This window comes from Dendrobates tinctorius, unplaced genomic scaffold (genome assembly GCF_039654945.1).
Source record: "Dendrobates tinctorius isolate UK_male_01 unplaced genomic scaffold, ASM3965494v1 ptg000019l, whole genome shotgun sequence".
NCBI classification, from domain to species: Eukaryota; Metazoa; Chordata; class Amphibia; order Anura; family Dendrobatidae; genus Dendrobates; species Dendrobates tinctorius.
The window spans coordinates 25424157-25443497 of record NW_027361687.1 but is presented as its reverse complement, the minus strand read 5'-3'; the positions used below and the strand labels follow the sequence as shown (position 1 = coordinate 25443497).

General features: G+C 42.1%; 1 protein-coding gene across 3 annotated transcripts in view; it reads left to right on the top strand.

The window, feature by feature from the left end:
* The window catches only part of BAHD1 (bromo adjacent homology domain containing 1), a 161276-nt gene extending 145197 nt beyond the window's left edge, over nucleotides 1-16079 (top strand). For all 3 annotated transcript variants that reach the window (XM_073566719.1, XM_073566720.1, XM_073566718.1), the window contains exons 3-7: nucleotides 924-1300; nucleotides 1910-2069; nucleotides 2927-3003; nucleotides 6533-6624; nucleotides 8906-16079. In XM_073566719.1, the coding sequence (XP_073422820.1) occupies nucleotides 924-1300; nucleotides 1910-2069; nucleotides 2927-3003; nucleotides 6533-6624; nucleotides 8906-9095 (896 nt within the window). In that variant the 3' untranslated portion in view covers nucleotides 9096-16079. The remainder of the gene's footprint in view (nucleotides 1-923; nucleotides 1301-1909; nucleotides 2070-2926; nucleotides 3004-6532; nucleotides 6625-8905) is intronic.
* Nucleotides 16080-19341: the final 3262 nt, after the last annotated feature.

The window sequence follows — 19341 nt, the reverse complement described above, 5'->3', positions numbered from 1 at the left end:
AATGCAGAGATCCGTAGTCCCTCTCAAGTTGAAAGCGTGCAGTATTGTGTACTAAGATAGTGCTGCCACCTCGTGTAATGATCCGCCACCGATCGGCAATCGCACTAATCTTACCGCTCGGTAACCAGTTAGTGAAGTATGTGTCAGTCTCGCTCTTTGACCATGAGAGGGGCCCCGGATAGTGCCTAGATCCCACAGCCCAGAAGTCTAGACCCAACTTTTGATAGACGACCTGCCAGTTTCAGAAGGGCCCGCTGAGCATGTATGAGAGAGGTGTTCACAGATGATGTGAGTGAAGGCTCGGACCGTTGACATTTCAGGGGACACGAGCCGCTACCATAGGAGAATGGGCAGCCGCTTTCTCCTCTCTCCCTGTTGAAAACACATGTGAGGTCTCCGAATTAATAAAGTGATTGCGTTGTCACGTAAGAGGGGGCTGGTTTTAGTGGAGCTAATATAAGCTGATCATTTCCATATATAATATAAGGAGATTCTGGGAGTTTAACAAAATGTGAGATGTAGTAAAATAATACAAAAATGGCTCTTAAATCCCCGAACACCCCATCAGTCTGTTTACCTTTTTTGACTTACCTGCCATACACGCCTGTGACCGCTGCAGCCAATCACAAGAACACCAAAGCCGGCGATTGGCTACAACTGTCATGTGGATGTAGGTGATATCATTGCTGCTGGATAAGTAAACGGGGGGCAGCAGAAAACCCCTTTAATGCTGGGACCATCTGCATTCGGGGTTGTTCCAAAAGGCCCGATTGGGAATCTGGTCTGCACTGTCCATTAACCCTTTAATGGCTTTTCTTTTTGGAATTGCTTTAATATTTCCCCTTTGTCCCAGTATTTATTCAGAGCAGACCTCTTTATTTATAAGATATACTTATTTATCTTTTATTTTTCTTCCTTCTCAGATGGATACAAATCCCTCGACCAGCTGAGTTTAAAAATCCCCACAGCAGGTCACCCCGTGTCTCCTGCTCACCCACTCTCAGGATGCCCAGTCCCAAGTGTCCCACCCGCTGCCGAGCCTGTCCCCTACCTACAGACACCCAACTCAGAACCTCAGACAATGGCTATGCTGAAAACCGCACGTGAATGCCCGCAGGGCTCCAAACCCCCGAGTGGCTCCAAATCAGGAGTCCGGAACACATCGGGGTGCGTCCACACAGCAGACAGCAAGACGAGCAAGGGCCACAGTCATCCCAAGCAACAGAGAATAAGCAGGAGGAGAGCTACAAATGGCTGGATGCCTCTGGGGATGGCGTGCGAAAAGGCAGTTTACGTTGTGGTATGTACCCGACCTCCGTCTTACCCATCCTTCCACGCCAGATACGACCTGCCCAAATATGCGAGTTTCATAAAAATATTTCATGAATCCCCTTAGGATCTGCTGATTGTTGATGAACCCCTCTAACGCTTTTGTCCAAAGTGAAGAACCCCTTTCAGGTCCTTTTAATATTCTGTCATTTTAGATCTCAAACTCTGCATGAGATCAAACCTCATTTACAGCAGGCAGCCATATTTTCGTCCCCTACATAACGGTACATCGTATTTCCTGTCCTTATGTATGGATCAAGCTCAGGCGCTGAGCCTGTACCCTGCAGTCAGGATATACCTGTCTCAGAGCCAGGATCTGCTTCGATCACTGCAATTTGGCCATTTTTCACTCAAGTGGGTATTTAAATTATTCTGATGGATTTTCATGGCAGGTGGGGGCCTGTTGATTTTGAATCTTCAAGTCCATAAAAGCTGCAAATGCCGTTAAGACGCACATCATTAAGAAATTAATAAGTCCCGTTTTTTTAGACCAGAAAGTCGAAATAGTGCACAGGGTGGATTTAGTCCTAAAACTTGGAATAAATGAGATTTTTGAAATGCTTTCCTTTTTCCCCCCTAGAATGAACCTGAGCCTGCTCTCCGAAGAAGCTACCAAGCAGTGGAGAGGAATGGAGAAATCATCCGAGTCCGAGATACTGTCTTACTTAAATCTGGTCCCAGGAAAAAATCCATGCCGTATGTGGCCAAAATATCTGCTCTCTGGGAAGAGCCCAAAACGGGTACCAAACACATTTTTTTTCTTCTTCCCTTAAAGCAGGTCTTTGCTATGTAATCTGAGAACACAATGTAGGGACAGAGACCCTGATTCCAGCGATGTGTCACTTGCTAGGTTGAGCTTCACTGTTTCAATAAAACCAATGTTTTATCAGCAGGAGATTATTACTACAGAACTAGATGTCTCGTGCCTCCTGGTCAGTTGCAACATGTAATCCTGCTGCCACCACTGATTGGCAGCTTTCTGTCAATATACTAGGTACACAGAAAGCTGCCAATCAGTGTGGTCGGGGTTATACAGGGCTCAGCATTCACAGCTCTGCTACATCTACAGCAGAGAAAACAGTGATTGTGTCACAACTTCTGTACTCAGTAAACTAAGTGACACATCAGTGGAATCAGGGGCTCAGCCCCTACATTAGGCTACTGTCAGATTATATAATAAACACCTGCTGATAGATTTCCTGCTTGTTTTTCTTATAGGACACATGAAAATACGAAACTTTGTAAAATATCAGCTTCTTCACCTTCCTGGACTGATCTTTCACTTTGTAAACTCTTTATTCATTAAGACAGATTTCACCATTGCTGAAATAGATGACAGTTGGTGCTCATAAAGTTCTATGGAGGGGAGGAACTTGAGGTCGACACAGACATTCTGCTGCAAGTTGCATAGAACTTTATGAGCACCAACTGTCATCTTCTTGAATACAGTGTGAATAACATGTACGGTTGATTTATGAAATGAAAAAGATGGTCACTCTTTAACATCCATATTAGATATTTTGTCTGGCTGTAGCTGTAGATCATGAATTTAAGATGTTGATGCAGTGTGATGACTATGTCCCATTTGTTTTGCTAGGTGAGCTGATGATGAGTCTCTTCTGGTACTACCGGCCAGAGCACACTCAGGGAGGACGAAATCCCAGTATGCACCAGGTCAGAGGCCATCCTTCTGTATGGAAATAATGTAAATGTTGCACCTCTTTAAAAAGGACCTGTCAAAATTGTCTATTTTTTAATCTTATTTTATGCCCGCTGCTCTTCTGTGTATTCCAATCTTTTCTTTTCTAAAACTTCTACCTTTCGATTCCAGAGATATGGACCTTTTTATTTAATGGAAATTTTTATGGGCTTTAATAAAGAGGCTTGGCTTGTAAAGTAATTATGCAGAGTAACCTAAAGACACGCCCCCTCGGAATCTTGTGAGCAACGTCCCCTTAAAAAGACTATAAAAATTAGCACTCCTATCTCTGTAACTATATGGTGGGTTTAAAAACAAAAAGTGACGCATTCGGGTACAAAAGAATAAAATATGGGCAAAAACTGGCCACTTTTGACCTGTTGAGAGGTTCTCCTTAACCCCTTCACAACCACCGATACGCCTTTTAATGGCGGCAGTTAAGGGTACTTATTCCTCAGCACTGCTTTTTAACGGCGCTGAGAAATAATGTTATAGTGCACCCCATATTCGAAAATTCGATGGGGTCTCTGCTACTGTGTGTAGCTGAGACCCTGGATAACACGATTCAGAGAACATAAAAACCCATCTCAGTGTTGCGATCACCGTTATTCACGGAATAATGACGGCCAAGAAAAAAAAGTCAGATTTCCCATTTAATTTCTAGCACATCAGAGGAGAGAGAAATGGGGGGGCCCCCCGTACCTCCTACATCCCCTGGCTTGGCCCCGAGCCATCGGCGTCTTCCTGGAAGAAAATGGCGGGCTCATGTGAAGTGCGCCCGCCGAGATCTGGCGGCCGGCACCCGACAACAATAGGAAATTTCTCCTATTGGTTCATTTTGAACTTCTTGAATGTGGTTTTGCGCACCTTGAGGGGTGTCACTTTTGGGTATTTTCTGCAACATTGACCCCCCCCCAAAACTGTGGTCCCTATAAAAATGGTTTTGTAAATTTTGTTGGAAACATGAGAACTTTTAACCCTTATAACGTCCTAACAAAAAAAAAAATGTTTCCAAAATTGTGCTGATGTAAAGTAGATATGTGGGAAATGTTATTTATTAACTATTTTGTGCGATATGACTTTCTGATTTAAGGGCATAAAAATTTCCCAAATTTTTGCCAAATTTCTGTTTTTTTCATAAAAGCAAGGTATATAAAAGAAATGTTACCACTAACATGAAGTACAATATGTCCCGAAAATACATTCTCAGAATCAGTGGAACCCGTTGAAGCATTCCAGAGCTTTAATTTCATAAAGTGACAGTGGTCAGAATTGTAAAAATTGGCCTAGTCATTAAGTACCAAATTGGCTCTGTCACTAAGGGCTCAGAAAAATAAAGGGAACACTAAGATGCCACATCGTAGATATCACTGAATGAAATATCGCAGCTGCAAATCTTTATTCATTACATAGTGGCATGCGTTGAGAACAAGAAAACATAAAAATGATCAATGTAAATCAAAATGAATATCCCATGGAGGTCTGGATTTGGAAGGATACTCAAAATCAAAGTGGAAAATCAAATTACAGGCTGATCCAACCTCAGTGGAAATGCCTCAAGACAAGGAAATTATGCTCAGTGGTGTGTGTGGCCTCCACATGCCTGTATGACCTCCCTGCGACACCTGGGCATGCTCCTGATGAGGCGGCAGATGTCATGAGAGATTGCCTACCAGACCTGGACCATCCGCCAACTCCTGGACAGTCTGTGGTGCAACATGACGTTGGTGGATGGAGCGAGACATGATGTCTCAGATGTATTCAATCGGATTCAGGTCTGGGGAACTGGCGGGCCAGTCCATAGCTTCAATACCTTCATCTTGTAGAAAAGGCTGAAACACTCCAGCCACATGAGGTATGACATAGTCCTGCATTAGGAGGAACCCAGGGCCAACCGCACCGGCATATGGTCTCACAAGGGGTCTGAGGATCTCATCTCGGTACATAATGGCAGTCAGGCTACCACTGGTGAGCACATGGAGGACTGTGCAGTCCTCCAAAGAAATGCCACCCCACACTATTACTGACCCACTGCCAAACTGGTCATGCTGAAGGATGTTGCAGGCAGCAGATCGCTCTCCATGGCGTCTCCAGACTCTGTCACGTCTGTCACATGTGCTCAGTGTGAACCTGCTTTCATCTGTGAAGAGCACAGGGCGCCATTGGCGACTTTGCCAATCCTGGTGTTCTTTGGCAAATGCCCAGCGTCCTGCACGGTGTTGGGCTGTGAGCACAACCCGCATCTGTGAATGTCGGGCCCTCAGACCATCCTCATGGAGTCGGTTTCTAACTGTGCGCACACATATGCACATTTGTGGCCTGCTGGAGATCATTTTGCAGGGCTCTGGCAGTGCTCCTCCTGTTCCTCCTTGCACAAAAGCTGAGCTAGCTGTCCTGCTGCTGGGTTGTTGCCCTCCTATGGCACCCTCCACATCTCCTGGTGTACTGGACTGTCTCCTGGTAGTGTTTCCAGCCTCTGGAAACTACGCTGAGAGACACAGCAAACCTTCTTGCCAAAGCTCGCATTGATGTGCCATCCTGGATGAGCTGCACTACGTGAGCCACTTGTGTGGGTTGTAGAGTCCGTCTCATGCTACCACGAGTGTGAAAGCACAACCATCATTCAAAAGTGACCAAAACATCAGCCAGAAAGCATTGGTACTGAGATGTGTTCTCCACCTGCAGAACCGCTCCTTTATTGAGGGTGTCTTGGTAATTGCCAATAATTTCCATCTGTTGTCTATTCCATTTGTACAACAGCATGTGAAATTGATTGTCAATCACTGTTGCTTCCTAAGTGGACAGTTTAATTTCACAGAAGTTTGATTTACTAGGAGTTATACTCTGTTGTTTAAGTGTTCCCTTTATTTTTTTGAGCAGTGTATTTTATTTTATTTTTTTTTTTTATTGCGTTCTATAAAAATGTCAGAATCTGTAATAAAATAAGCCGATCACAGAGTGTCTTGCTCATACCGTCAGCTGCAAATTTATGGGGAAAGTAAGCAGCAAGCACTCGGCTCTCCTGCAGTGCCCCTGCAGGGGAAATGAAGTACTGCACAATTCTTTATCCAACCAGTGGGCTGTTTATGTAATGGACGGTAGTACTGGGTCCTCCAAAACCAGAGACTCTATTTTATTTCCTCTCTCCAGCATTGCTAACATTTGATTATCTTTCTCTGGCTCTACTCATCCTTCCCAGGTCCAGTGCTAAGCCTCCGCTGCTGCTCTTGGTATCTGTTGCTGTCAGCAGCGCTGACATCATGTTGACAGCACTGCCGCAAATCACTGAGTTTAGCGGCTCTGCCCCAGATGACAGCAAGAGCTGCTCAGAACCACTGAGCCTTCCCCTGGTCCGCTCACTGTGCGTAGGTAAAACTGGTCCAGAGAAGGAAGCTTTGTGGTCTGTAGTTAAAAATGAGGGAGGTTTCTTAGAGAGAAGGAGGTTTCTATCCTATGAGTTCTTTGTATATGCCACAATGAAATGATCTTTTTGACTCTTTGCAGAATGAGATATTTGCATCCCGTCATCAAGATGAGAACAGTATTGCATGCATCGAGGAAAAGTGCTATGTCCTGACATTTGCAGAGTACTGCAGGTAGGTGGCAGTCTTGCACCGTGTATTTCTTTTTGCATGATCTCTGCGCCTGAATCACCTGTGTATTATATATCTACGGTAAGCCAAACTGTAGAACCAGAAAGGGATTTTATCTTATTAATATGATAATTATGAAATTTTAATATAACGTGAACGGTATTTATGTAAAATGCACTGACATGTATGTATATATGTGCATATGCAGCGGGGAAAATAAGTATTTGATACACTGCCAATTTTGCAAGATTTCCCACCTACAAAGAAAGGAGAGGTCTGTAATTTTTATTGTAGGTACACTTCACCTGTGAGAGAGAGAACCTAAAAATAAAAACCAGAAAATCACATTGTCTGATAGTTATATAATTAATTTGTATTTTATTGCATATAATAAGTATTTAATCACGTACCAATCAGCAAGAATTCTGGCTTTCACAAACCTTCTTTAAGAAGCCCTCCTACTCTGCACTCATTACCTGTATTAATTGCACCTGTTTGAACTCGTTACCTGTATAAATGACACCTGTCCACACACACCAACCTCTCCACCCTAGCCAAGACCAAAGAGCTCTCTAAGGACACCAGGGACAAAATTGTAGACCTGCTCAAGGCTGGGATGAGCTACAGGACAATAGGTAAACAGCTTGGTGAGAAGGCAACATCTGTTGGCACAATTATTAGAAAATGGAAGAAACACAAGATGACTGTCAATCTTCCTCGGTCTGGGGCTCCATGCAAGATCTCGCCTCATGGAGTAAGGATGATTCTGAGAAAGGTCAGGAATCAGCCCAGAACTACATGGGAGGACCTGTTCAACGACCTAAAAGAGCTGGGTCCACAGTCTCTAACATTACCGTTAGTAACACACTACGCCGTTTTGGAGTAAAATCCTGTAGCTCACACACAGTCCTCCTGCTCACACCAGCACAAGTCCAGACTGGTTTGAAATTCGTCAATGACCATCTGGATGATCCAGAGGAGGCATGGGAGAAGGTCATGTGGTCAGATGAAACCAAAATAGAACTTTTTGCTATCAACTCCACTCATCGTGTTTTTAGGAAGGAGTACAACCCCAAGAACACCATCCCAACCGTGAAGCATGATGGGGGAAACATACATTGGGGGTGCTTTTCTGTGAAGGGGACAGGACAATTGCACTGTATTGAAGAGAGGATGGATGATGTATCGTCAGATTTTAGCCAACAACCTCCTTCCCTCAGTGAGAGCATTGAAGATGTGTCGTGGCTGGGTCTTCCAGCATGACAATGACCCGAAATCCACAGCCAGGGCAACTAAGGAGTGGCTCTGTAAGAAGCATTTCATGGTCATGAAGTGGCCTAGCCAGTCTCCAGATCCGAGCCCAATAGAAAATCTTTGGAGGGAGCTGAAACTCAATGTTGCCCAATGACAGCCCCGAAACGTGAAAGATCTGGAGATCTGTATGGAGGAGTGGGTCAAAACCCCTGCTTCAGTGCAAACTTGGTCAAGAATTACAGGAAATGTCTGACCTCTGTAATTTGCAAACAAAGGTTTCTGGACTAAATATTAAGTTCTGTTTTTCTATTGTATGAAATACTTTTTTGATGCAATACAGTGCAAATTAATTATGTAAAAATCATACAATCTGATTTTCTGGTTTTTATTTTTAGTTTCTGCCTCTCACAGGTGAAGTGTACCTACAATAAAAATTACAGACCTCTCCATTCATTGTAGATGGAAAAACTTGCAAAATCGTCAGTGTATCAAATACTTATATTCCCCACTGTATGTATAATAGAAGAGCTGAGTGTATATGTAGCAGATCTGTTTGTGTATACATACAGCAGAACTATGTAGCAGGGTTGTTTGCTTTATGTGCACACACACAGAGTTGAGTATATATAGCAGAAGTGTGTGTATGTAGCAAATCTGAGTGTGTATGTAGCAGAGTTTTGTGTTAGTATGTAGCAGAGCTGACTGTGTGGATGTAGTTGAGCTGTGTGTGTACGGTACACCCAGCAATGTTGTGTATATAATGTGCATGTTGCAAAGCTCTGTATACTTCACACTCTGCAGAGAAACCCTAACAATACATCTACTGTCTATTATCTACATATTCTACCCCAGTGTATTACAACTAGTGATATTGACCCCTCCACGTTACACTGCCAAGGAAGTTTTAATCAGTAGGAAATATAGTTTTTGTATTTTCTGCTGTCTAAACCTGGGGTGCGTTTTCTAGTTATATCTATCATATATCATTATACTATATTCTGTGTTGCCTTATGTGATTTATTTTTTGCAGATTTTGTGCCTTGGTGAAGCGTCGGAAGGAGGGCTGTCCAAACAGGAAAGCCTTGATTGTCCCTCCCTCAGAAGAATATTGCACCCCCATACATCGCAGGGCTCCAGACAGCACCGACCCAGAACTAGTATTCTTATGCCGACACGTGTACGATTTCAGACACGGCCGCATCCTGAAGAACCCGCAGTAGTACAAGCTTCTGAAAGGACACCTCAACCTAAAAAGTCGGTGTCCGAGTTCAAGGCCCTTGGCAGCCTAAGACTGCTTCAGACATCTTCCCAGCCGCATCCCCGAGAAGAGAGGAGAGCCGGGACCTTCTTGTAGTAGCCCCTTCGGCTCTGGATTCAGGAACAGACACTGGTTACAGTACTCTGCAGTTGAAAGCACAGCACTTCGTTAGAGATGAGCAGTAAATAAAAAGAAAAAAAGAAAAAAAAAATAGAAAATGAGAAAAAATATAACATATAAATATATATATAAATATAATAAAGTGTATATATATATATATTATATATATATATTGGGGAAGCATAAGCCAGTACATCAGGTCCAGAACCATGGTTGTAAGGTTGTGTAGGGATGTGTCAGTGCATGATTGGACCTCATTTGGTCCAAATGCCTTAATATGTCACACAGGTCCCTTTCATACCCACACGGTAATACTTCTGGATGTTCAGGCAGGTTTTTATTTTTCCCCGTTTTTTTATTTTTATTTTGTAAGAACATGCCTTGTTCTGTTTAATTAACTTATTGTGTAGCCCAGATCGCCCGTCATTTCAGGTTGTCAGACGATATTACACACATTTTGCTCTTCTCATCAATTGTATCAAGTATATTTCCCCTTGTGAATTGATTTAAAGCATTGGCTATGAGAGAGAGACAAAGCAAATCCAGACATAGTTGTTTCTTGCAGACAAGCCTAACTCCTCACTGTATCAATGTAGTAAGCAGTTGTCTTGCATCCCCAAGGGAACTTAAAGAGCATCTGTCAGAAGGTAATGGATGAGTCCATGTTGGCTTACATTACAATCAGGATCAGCTGATCATCCCATAGAATGATTGGAGTTATTTAAAGAGGACGTGTCACAAGTGTACAGTTTTTGCTCTTATTTTTTTTCCTGCTGCTCCCCTAAGCGTTATGGTTTTTGTATGGTTCCAGAGATACGGCCTTTTTTTTTATTTAGTATTGTTACTTTTTTTTTTGTCTTTACCTAGGGGGCTGGTTCACAGACTCCTCTGGGGCGTGTCTGCTCTGGCATTATTACCCTATGAGTAATGCCTCCCTTAGTAGAGATCATAAAATTTATCTGCATAAATTTTGGGGGAAAAAAAGCCTGGATTTTTTTTTTGCTTTTTATTTACTGACGAATAGATGTTACTTCCTTTAACCCCTTCATGACCAGAGGTATTGTCGGTTTTGTGTTTTCCTTTTTTGCTCCCCCTCTTCCCAGAGCCATAACACTTTTTTATTTTTCCATCAATTTGTGTGAAGGCTTATTTTTTGCAGGACAAGTTGTACTTTTGAATGACACCATTGGTTTCACCATGTCGTGTACTGGAAAATGAGAAAAAAATTCCAAGTGCGGTGAAATTACAAAAAAAGTGCAATCCCACAGTTTTTGTTTTGGTATTTTGCTAGGTTCTCTAAATGCTAAAACTGACCTGCCATTATGATTCTCCAGGTCATTGCAAGTTCCTAGACACCAAACATGTCTAGGTTCTTTTTTTTTATGTAAGTGGTGACAAAAAAAATTCCAACTTTTATTAAAAAAAAAAAATTGTGCCATTTTCCGATTTCCGTAGCATCTCCATTTTTCATGATCTCGGGTTGGGTGTGGGCTTATTTTTTGCGTGCCGAGCTGGTGTTTTTAATTATACCATTTTCATTTACATTCTTTTGATCGCCCATTATTGCATTTTAATGCAATGTCGCTGTGACCAAAAAAAAATGTAATTCTGTCTTTTTGACTTTTTTTCTTGCTACGCCGTTTAGCGATCAGGTTAATCCTTTTTTTTATAGATCGGGCAATTCTGAATGCAGCGATACCAAATATGCTTGTTTTTATTGTTTTATTATGAATGGGGCGAAAGGGGGGGTGAAATTAACTTTTATATTTTTTTATGTTCTTAAAAACTTTTTTTTTTTTTTTTTTTTTTTTACTTTTGGCATGCTTCAATAGTCTCCACAGGAGACTAGAAGCTGCCATAACCCGATCAGCTCTATTACATACAGGCGATAATCAGTTCACCTGTATGTAGCTGAATTACGCACTTGCTATGAGCGCCGCCCACTGGCGGAGGAGGAGACCTCTGGTTGTCATGCCAACCCATTGGTGACCCACGATCACATGACGGGGGTCACTAATCAGCGGATTTCCGGCATGATTTCCAGAAGCGCATGTTAAATGCCGCTGTCATCTTTTGACAGCGGCATTTAACGGGTTAACAGCCAAGGGTGGATCACGATTCCACCCGCGGTTTTTCTGGGCACATGTCAGCTTTTCAAAACATCTGACATGCCGAGAAAGATGTTGACTCACTGCCGGAGCCCATATCAAAGAGAGGGTGTCCGATATTGGTCTACTATTACGCCCGATGTCGGAAAGGGGTTCACTTGGTGTCTTTTGAAAGAAGAGTCAAGGGGCACCCCCTGCCTGGCTCAGTGACAGGTCCATCACCATTTATGTAGGTAATCTTGTGAAGACATCTCCGCTATATGTCAGCATGTCATATTGGGGACATATGGATGTAAAAAAAGGAGGACCAAACCAGAAACTACCTTCCAAGAAACTCTTCTTCCCATAATACAAGATATTTTCATTGCATCATTCCAAAAACCTGATTTAGTGACAGATGCTCTTTAAATATGTTTGGCTTTTTCCCCAGATAATTAAAATTCACAATTTTAAGGTTGCATTTTATAAAAGTTTACTTAGCGGACCTGTGACAAGAAAAGTGGTCCGTTTTTGCTCTTTCTTTCTTCTCGCAGTTTCCCAGAGTTTTTTTTTTTCTTTTCAATCTGGCATACAGTTCCAGAGATGTGGGTTTTTAATACAGTGCTAATTTTTATGGTTGGAGGGCGTGGCTCATGCAGAGGAGCCTAAGACACACCCCCAAGGAATCCTTTGAGCCACGCCCCCTTTGAAAAGACTTTATAAACTAGCACTAAATACAAAGGTCTATATCTCTGAAACCAAATGGCGGATTTAATAAAAGGAAAAAAACACAATAGTCAGGGGAGCAGCGAAAATAAAAAAAAACAATCATTTTTGACTTGGTGACGGGTCTGCTTTAAATGTCCCTGCCAAAAAAAAAATCTTAAGTCCCATTTTCTGAAACTGCTACCCCATCGCTTAATATATTTGCCATTTGCCTTATGTGTATACAATCTAGATACACTTTTCGTTATCAGAAGTCCAGATATTGAATTTTGCTAGTGAAAAAAAATAACACTTTAACAAAACAACAAAAAAAAAACATTTAAAAATTTTTACAAAATAATCACAAAAAAAACACCAAAGGACATTTGTACCAGAAAACATTAAATGGAATCTGAATAACTGGTAGATGATCTCTGTAGATTGCACTAATCCATTGACTAAATGATCATAGATTTGATTCTGTAATCACTAAATTAAATTATAATTCCGCATTTTCAGTTTTATTGCTCAAATTAGCAACATGAAAACCCAAGATCTGAAAAAAAAGCAAGGTTGGAGTGGGATTGGATATTATATTAATGAAACCAAAGACATGTTCTTCCGTTATAGAGATTTACAACTGACTAGACGCTTGGGATAAATCTTTAGGATCTAGAGACTTTATTTTTATTATTACTTTTATTTTTTCCCAATGTCTGTCCCAATTGGTTACATATAATACTATGAGTATTTGTAAAGAAACACACATAAGGTTCCACTTCTAAGATCACCGCCAATTTCCAGAACTGGGGCTTGGCGAGGAGTAGTTGATTGGAGTGGCTGGCAGCGCATGCGTCCTGCAGTTCTATTTAAAGTTTATGGCACCTACAAAAATCGGCGTATCTTCAGGGGTATAGACCTAGAATCGGGCCTGTGCCTTCAATTGGCTCCATTCACCTCTTCCTGGCCATGGTCTTCTGAACTCAGAATAACCTGGGAAGGCACGAGTCTGCTTGTTCTGGTGATTGTAGGGAGGGAACTAGCAGTAGGATACAAATCTGTTCTGGTGATCAGTGGGGGTCTGAATGGTGGGACAAAGATCTCATGGTCTGGTGATCAGTGGAGGCCTGAATGGTGGGAAGTAGATCTCATGGTCTGGTGATCAGTGGAGGTCTGAATGGTGGGACAGAGATCTCCTGTTCTGGTGATCAGTCGGGGTCCAAGTCGTGGGACAAAGATCTGGTCTGGTGTTCAATGGGGTCTGAGTGGTGGAACAGATCTGTTCTGGTGATCAGTAGGGGTCTTAATGGTGGGACAGAGATTTCCTGTTCTGGTGATTAGAGGGGGTCCAAGCGGTGGGACACAGTTTTCCTGTTCTGGTAATGAGTTAGGGTAACAATGGCATTTGGACAAAAGTCTCCTGTTCTAGTTATTAATGGGGATCCCAGTGTTGGGATAACAGTATTCTGGTCTGGCCATTATTGGGGTCCCAAGTGGTGGGACACAGTTTTCCTGTTCTGGTAATCGGTGAGGATAACAGACATAATTGAGACAAAATTCTCCTGTTCTAGTGATCAGTGGGGTCCTAACGGTAAGATCCACATCAATCATTTATTTCCTGAACCAGTGGCCAAGTGATGATTTAGGTAGACCTATACGCCCCTTCACTTTTGCCTACTTCTAACTAATGAAGCCCATTGTGTCCAAAGGTAAATTCATCACCAAACTCAGCTGCTTCTTGTTCCTCCCTAAGGATCAGTGGGCTCAATATTTTGGGGGTCATGGAGAAGGAGATGCTTTCATCCACTGAGCCACCAATTAGACCTTGATTAAGGTATTAAGTCTGAGAGATTCACTAAATTATATAAACTAAACCATATAAACTCAGATGGGGAACAGCAAGAGTAGGAAAAACATTGTTTTACCCCATCGTGTAAGATGAAAACCAAATTATTTTTTTCATGATTATGATCCGAGCAGGAGATGCTTCTGGAATCTTACAGGTCTCGTGAAATTTACTTTCCATTAGACACGAATAATGTACACTTTTTTTTATGTATCCAACAAAAAATCATCAGTGGATGTGTTGAGTCCATCCGGCAGCAGTAAGGACGCCATCACAATTATTTTTTTGTTAGATGTACATGGAACATTTGAGCTGATGCAATAACGTCACCAGATAAGAGGCTTTGTTGGGTCCAAAACTGTCTTGGATCCTCTTTGTATCAGAATCTTCCTTTAATGACCTTCTGATGAACAGAAATGACATAACAGTACAATTAAGTGGTGGCACCTCTGCACAATTCGGTACGTGGTCCTGAAATATGGCCGCCTTTAGAAGTGATCGTATTAGTTTCTTCTGGCAACAGATTCCTTTTAGTTGAACCATCAACATGAGAGATTCATGTTCCCTTTTCTACCGGCCAACAGGGTTCCTTACTGTTGCTTGTGGCACTGAAAATCAGCCCAAAAGGACTGCCTTAAGATATATGATATTTTGATGAATGCAATTCTGTGACCTCGGAGGAAGTGACAGCAGTTGAGGTGTCCCATGTGGTAGGCCCGCAAGGTCTGTCCTGAGAAAACCCCTTTAGGCTATGTGCACACGCTGCGGATTCACCAGCGGATTTTTCCGTGCGGATCCGCAGGTAAAACTGCAGGTAAATTGACCTGCGGATTGGCCAGCGGTTTTCTCCTGCGGTTTGACACCTGGATAATGGAATAGGTATCAAACCGCTGCGGAATCCGCAGAAAGAATTGACATGTCAATTCTTCCTCCTGATTTAAAACCGCAGCTTTTCCGCAGCATGTGCACTGCGGATTGTAAATCCCATAGACTTACATGGTACTGTACAATGTCTGCGGAACTGCTACAGATCCACAGAGGCCAAATCTACAGCGGATCCGCAGCAGAATCCGCTGCATGTGCACATACCCTTAAGCTATGTGCACACGCTGCGGATTGGTCTGCGGGTTTTTTATCTGCGGAAACGCAAGTAAAATGACCTGCGGTTTATCACCCCTACAATGGAGGAGAAAGTAAACCGCAGCAGAATCCGCAGAATAGAAGTGACATGTCATTTCTTTATGCAGATTCAAAACCGCAGCTTTTCCGCAGTTAAAAATTCGCAGCATGTGCACAGCGGAATGTAAATCTCATAGATTTACATTGTACTGTACACTGTCTGCAGATCCGCAGCGGATCCGCAGCAAAAGCCGCAGTGTGTGCACATAGCCTTAAAAGTATTTTCTGAATTTGGAAAGTTTGCAGTTTCTTTAATAAAACAAACAAACAGATGCTTACTCTCCCTTCCCTAGGTCCAGCGCTGAGCCTCCGCTGCTGCTCCCTTTGTCTGTTATTGTTTGCAGCACTGACTATACATCGACAACGCTGCAGCCGATCAGGGCACTCAGCGGCTTGTGCCGTCAATGCGGAGCTCGATTATTGTCGGCGCTGCAGACAATACCAGGAGCAGCGGACGGAGATTCAGCTGGACCAGGGGAGGGTGAGTAAATCAGTTTGTTTGCTTTTGAAACAAAACAGGAGGGACAGTGCTTTTCAAAACCACTTTAATGTACTGCAGTAAAATCTAGCATTTGTGTAAGAACAGTACTAGTCTCATCTCAAGTACTTTATCCTGGTTTCTTCCAAAAATTTGATATGTATTTATGTTGTATGTATGGTACCAAGAGAATGTCGCATCCCCAATATGAACCATGGGGAAGGTATATGTGAACCTGACTTGCCACATTGAAATAGTATTTTTCAGAAATACCTATGATAAAAGTGAAATGTACCAGAGTTTGATGCAAAGCTTTAAGTGATGTAATGTTACCTGTTTATATTCTGTTACAATGACTAGTTTGGAAAACTTAGCAACTATGAGATTTGCGAGATTTATCAATTGATTCCTTCGGTTTTTTTTCTTCTCTGGATAGTTTCAATGTATAGCACTTAGTTTGACTTCTTAATTATAAATTCTTGCTCCACCCCATTAAAAAAAAGATTTGCAATAGTTTATTTTTGCAAGCCATGCATGTTGTACACCTCTCATTATTTTAGGAGACGTTCGTTCCCCAAAGTTGTATAATGAAGACATAAAGGATGACCTGTGTGTGTCTGGAAAGAGTTAGTTTCTCATTTCAGCAGCTACATATGATAAACCAACCTCTACACGGTAAAGCTTATAGTTGCTGAAGGTGCTTTCTCAAGTCTGAGCATCCTATTAATCACATATTTGGAAAGAAGCCTACTGTGTAGCCCTTTACGATATATGCTGGTCGATACCTTTATGAATCTAAAGTGATGCTCCAGCAGCGAGAAATTGCACTTTGAAGTTCAGTCTGAAAATGCATTGGGTTGTGAGGATGTACTTACAGCTCCTTTTAGCTTTTTTTGTTTTGTATTCCCAAAATAGCGACAGCCTAACCAAATCATTACTATGGCTGTGTAGCCCTTAAAATATAAACCAGTCAATAACTTTATAAATGAGAAATTGCACTTTGAAATTCAGTGTGAAAATGCACTGCGTTGTGAGGATGCAATTACAGCTCCTTAGCCTCGTCTGTATTCCTGAAATTATTGCACTCTCCCCTGGCTGGGTGACAGGTCAATGGCCAGTGTACCATAGCAAACGACCTGTCAATAAGCCAGGGGGAGGGTGTGCTAGTTCAGGAATACGGCTGAGGAGCTGTAAGTGCATCGTCACACCCCAATGCACTCCCAGACTGAAATTCAGAACGCGATTTCTCGCTAGTGGAGCATCACTTTGGAATCATAAGGTATTGACGGGCTTATTTTTTCAAGGGCTACACAGTCATATTGTTTGGGGCAGGAGTGGGTAAAAGTTTCTGACAAGTTCCCTTTAAAAGAGTTTTCCCATCTTAAGTGATTGCATATCGCTAGGAACTGCAGTCACGTAAGTATCACTTAGTTTCTAGCCTCTCAAACCCTCCATGATCCTGAGAATGAAGTGCCGTTTTAGTGCTACGTCCTCTTTCCTTTGCACGCGTGCTCCCAGCCTGGCCTATTCACATGAATTGATTTGCGCCGCAGAGGGTTTTTGGGAACATGCCTATACAGGGAACACGGAGCAGGGTTTTCCCTTCCTTCTCAGCTTTGTCAAGATTTCTGGGCTTGAACACCCAGAGATCATTCTGTGATTGCTCCCAAGAAGACCTATGTTTCTTTATAGATGGAAAATAAATCCATGGTTTTGTGGGCTCTTGTTTTCCCCTTCGCCTATGAAGAAACACAGTCTATGGGAGGAGTAACACATGACTACACACAGGCGTTGTCTGTTGCTATGGAGACACATCGGTCTGTGTACGAGCAGCATACACAAAAAGATACACTTGATGAAGACCTGCAAAATTACTTATTTTGTTCGTCACCAGAATAGATCCTTCATTGTTCTTACTCGTCATGGGTCACATAGATGGAGTAGTGAGAGTGCGCCATACTCTGTACGAGACTGCAGCACCTTTACAGTTGTGGTCAACATTATTGGCATCCCTGAATATTTAGTACGCCATGTAAAAGATCTTATGAAATAAAATATTTTGTGAAACTGCATCCCGGCTTCCATAGTTCCAAATATTACCAAGTAGACTGTTATTATTGGAACAGTCAAGAACCTTCCGAGATGTGGTGGAAAGAGGAAAAGTGATGATCGAACCCTTCGAAAGTTGGCTTGAAATGTGGCAAAAAGCTGCGTACAATGAAGAACTTCATACTGGAGACATCGAGATGAATGGTTTCAACCCACACAAAACACCGAAAAACGATTTTATGGCTAAAGCCGGAGAAGACCCCATTGCTTAAAGGAAGTCCTAAGAAAGAGCTTCAAGGCCTTGGGGAACATCACATAGACAACCGCAATACTGATGGAAAAATGCTCTACAGAGAAATTAACCCAAACTAAGGTTCTTTAGGGAATGCATTATGTTGATGGATGAAATGTACAAAGAAAAGTACATGATGGATCCATTATGTCATGGGGCTGCATCTGGGACAAAAAACCTTAAATGTTTTACGAGAAGTGTAGACATCGGAGCATTTTAGAGCATAATATGCTCTCAAATTAGAGGGAATCTGTTGGTAGGATCAGCCCTCCTAAGCCATCTATCTGGGTATGTAGGTCATAAGAAGCTGAATAAAATGATACCTTGATATCTATGATCAGATGATTTATTCCAGAGAAATCCACATTTTTCTTATATGTAAATGAGCTATTAAGATCTATGTTCGGGGCATAGATCTCCCCAAGACTCCGCCTCCAAAGCTTCTTATAAATGAAAGGGGGAGTTAATATCTCAAAAGCAGCTGCAAGTTTTAATAAGCAGTAAATTATAAAATTGCTTGTATTTGCAAGTCCTGTCTGACGATATCAGCCTATGATGATGGGAGTGTGTGTGTGTATGTATGTATGTGTGTGTATATATATATATACAAAAAATAGAAGAGAACAGCACTCACCGGGTAGTGTAGTCAAGGCTTTATTATAAAAGCATATCAGTGAAGAACGTAACCTGTGGAAGCGCCTTTGCAGTGCGAAACAATCATCGTTGCTATCTCCTTTTTGCACCCGTTCTCCCGCTGATATGCTTTTATAATAAAGCCTTGACTACACTACCCGGTGAGTGCTGTTCTTTTCTATTATTTTTTGCTATGTGGATTAGCTTATTTTCCATGAATGTGCACCTAAGGGTAAAACAGTTGCATTGCCGCTGCGTCTCTTTTATACACGTATGATGGTTCGGATGTGTGGACTATTGTGATGGTGCTCGCCTTCTACGTCTGGACTTTGTATGTGTGTGTGTGTATATATATATATATATATATATATATATATATATATATATATATATATATATATATATATATATATATATATCTATCACCTGATCCTCTGCTCGGTACTATAAATTTAGTAGCATTCTAAGGGGTGCACGCGTGTGGGGTCAAGCACGCGTTCTGCAGCAAAGTATAACTGCAGCTAAGAAACAAGCTGCAGTTATTTCAACGGCAGGAGTTGGAACTCCACACTATGTATCTGTCTCTTTTGGGTATGTCTGCCGAGTAAGCACTTCTTATTACTTGGACCTAGCTCTTCTATTATCCCATCTTACTCCTTCACCATGTTTACATATGCCCTCACAGTGTTTGCTAAATTAATCCTCACTCTCCTTCGCTGTCCGCAAACCACAGCACCCTCTAACCAAATAATAATCTCCCCTTTCCTCCCCACCTGACCTCCTCTGCTGACCTGCTCCTCAACCTCCTAATAAAACATA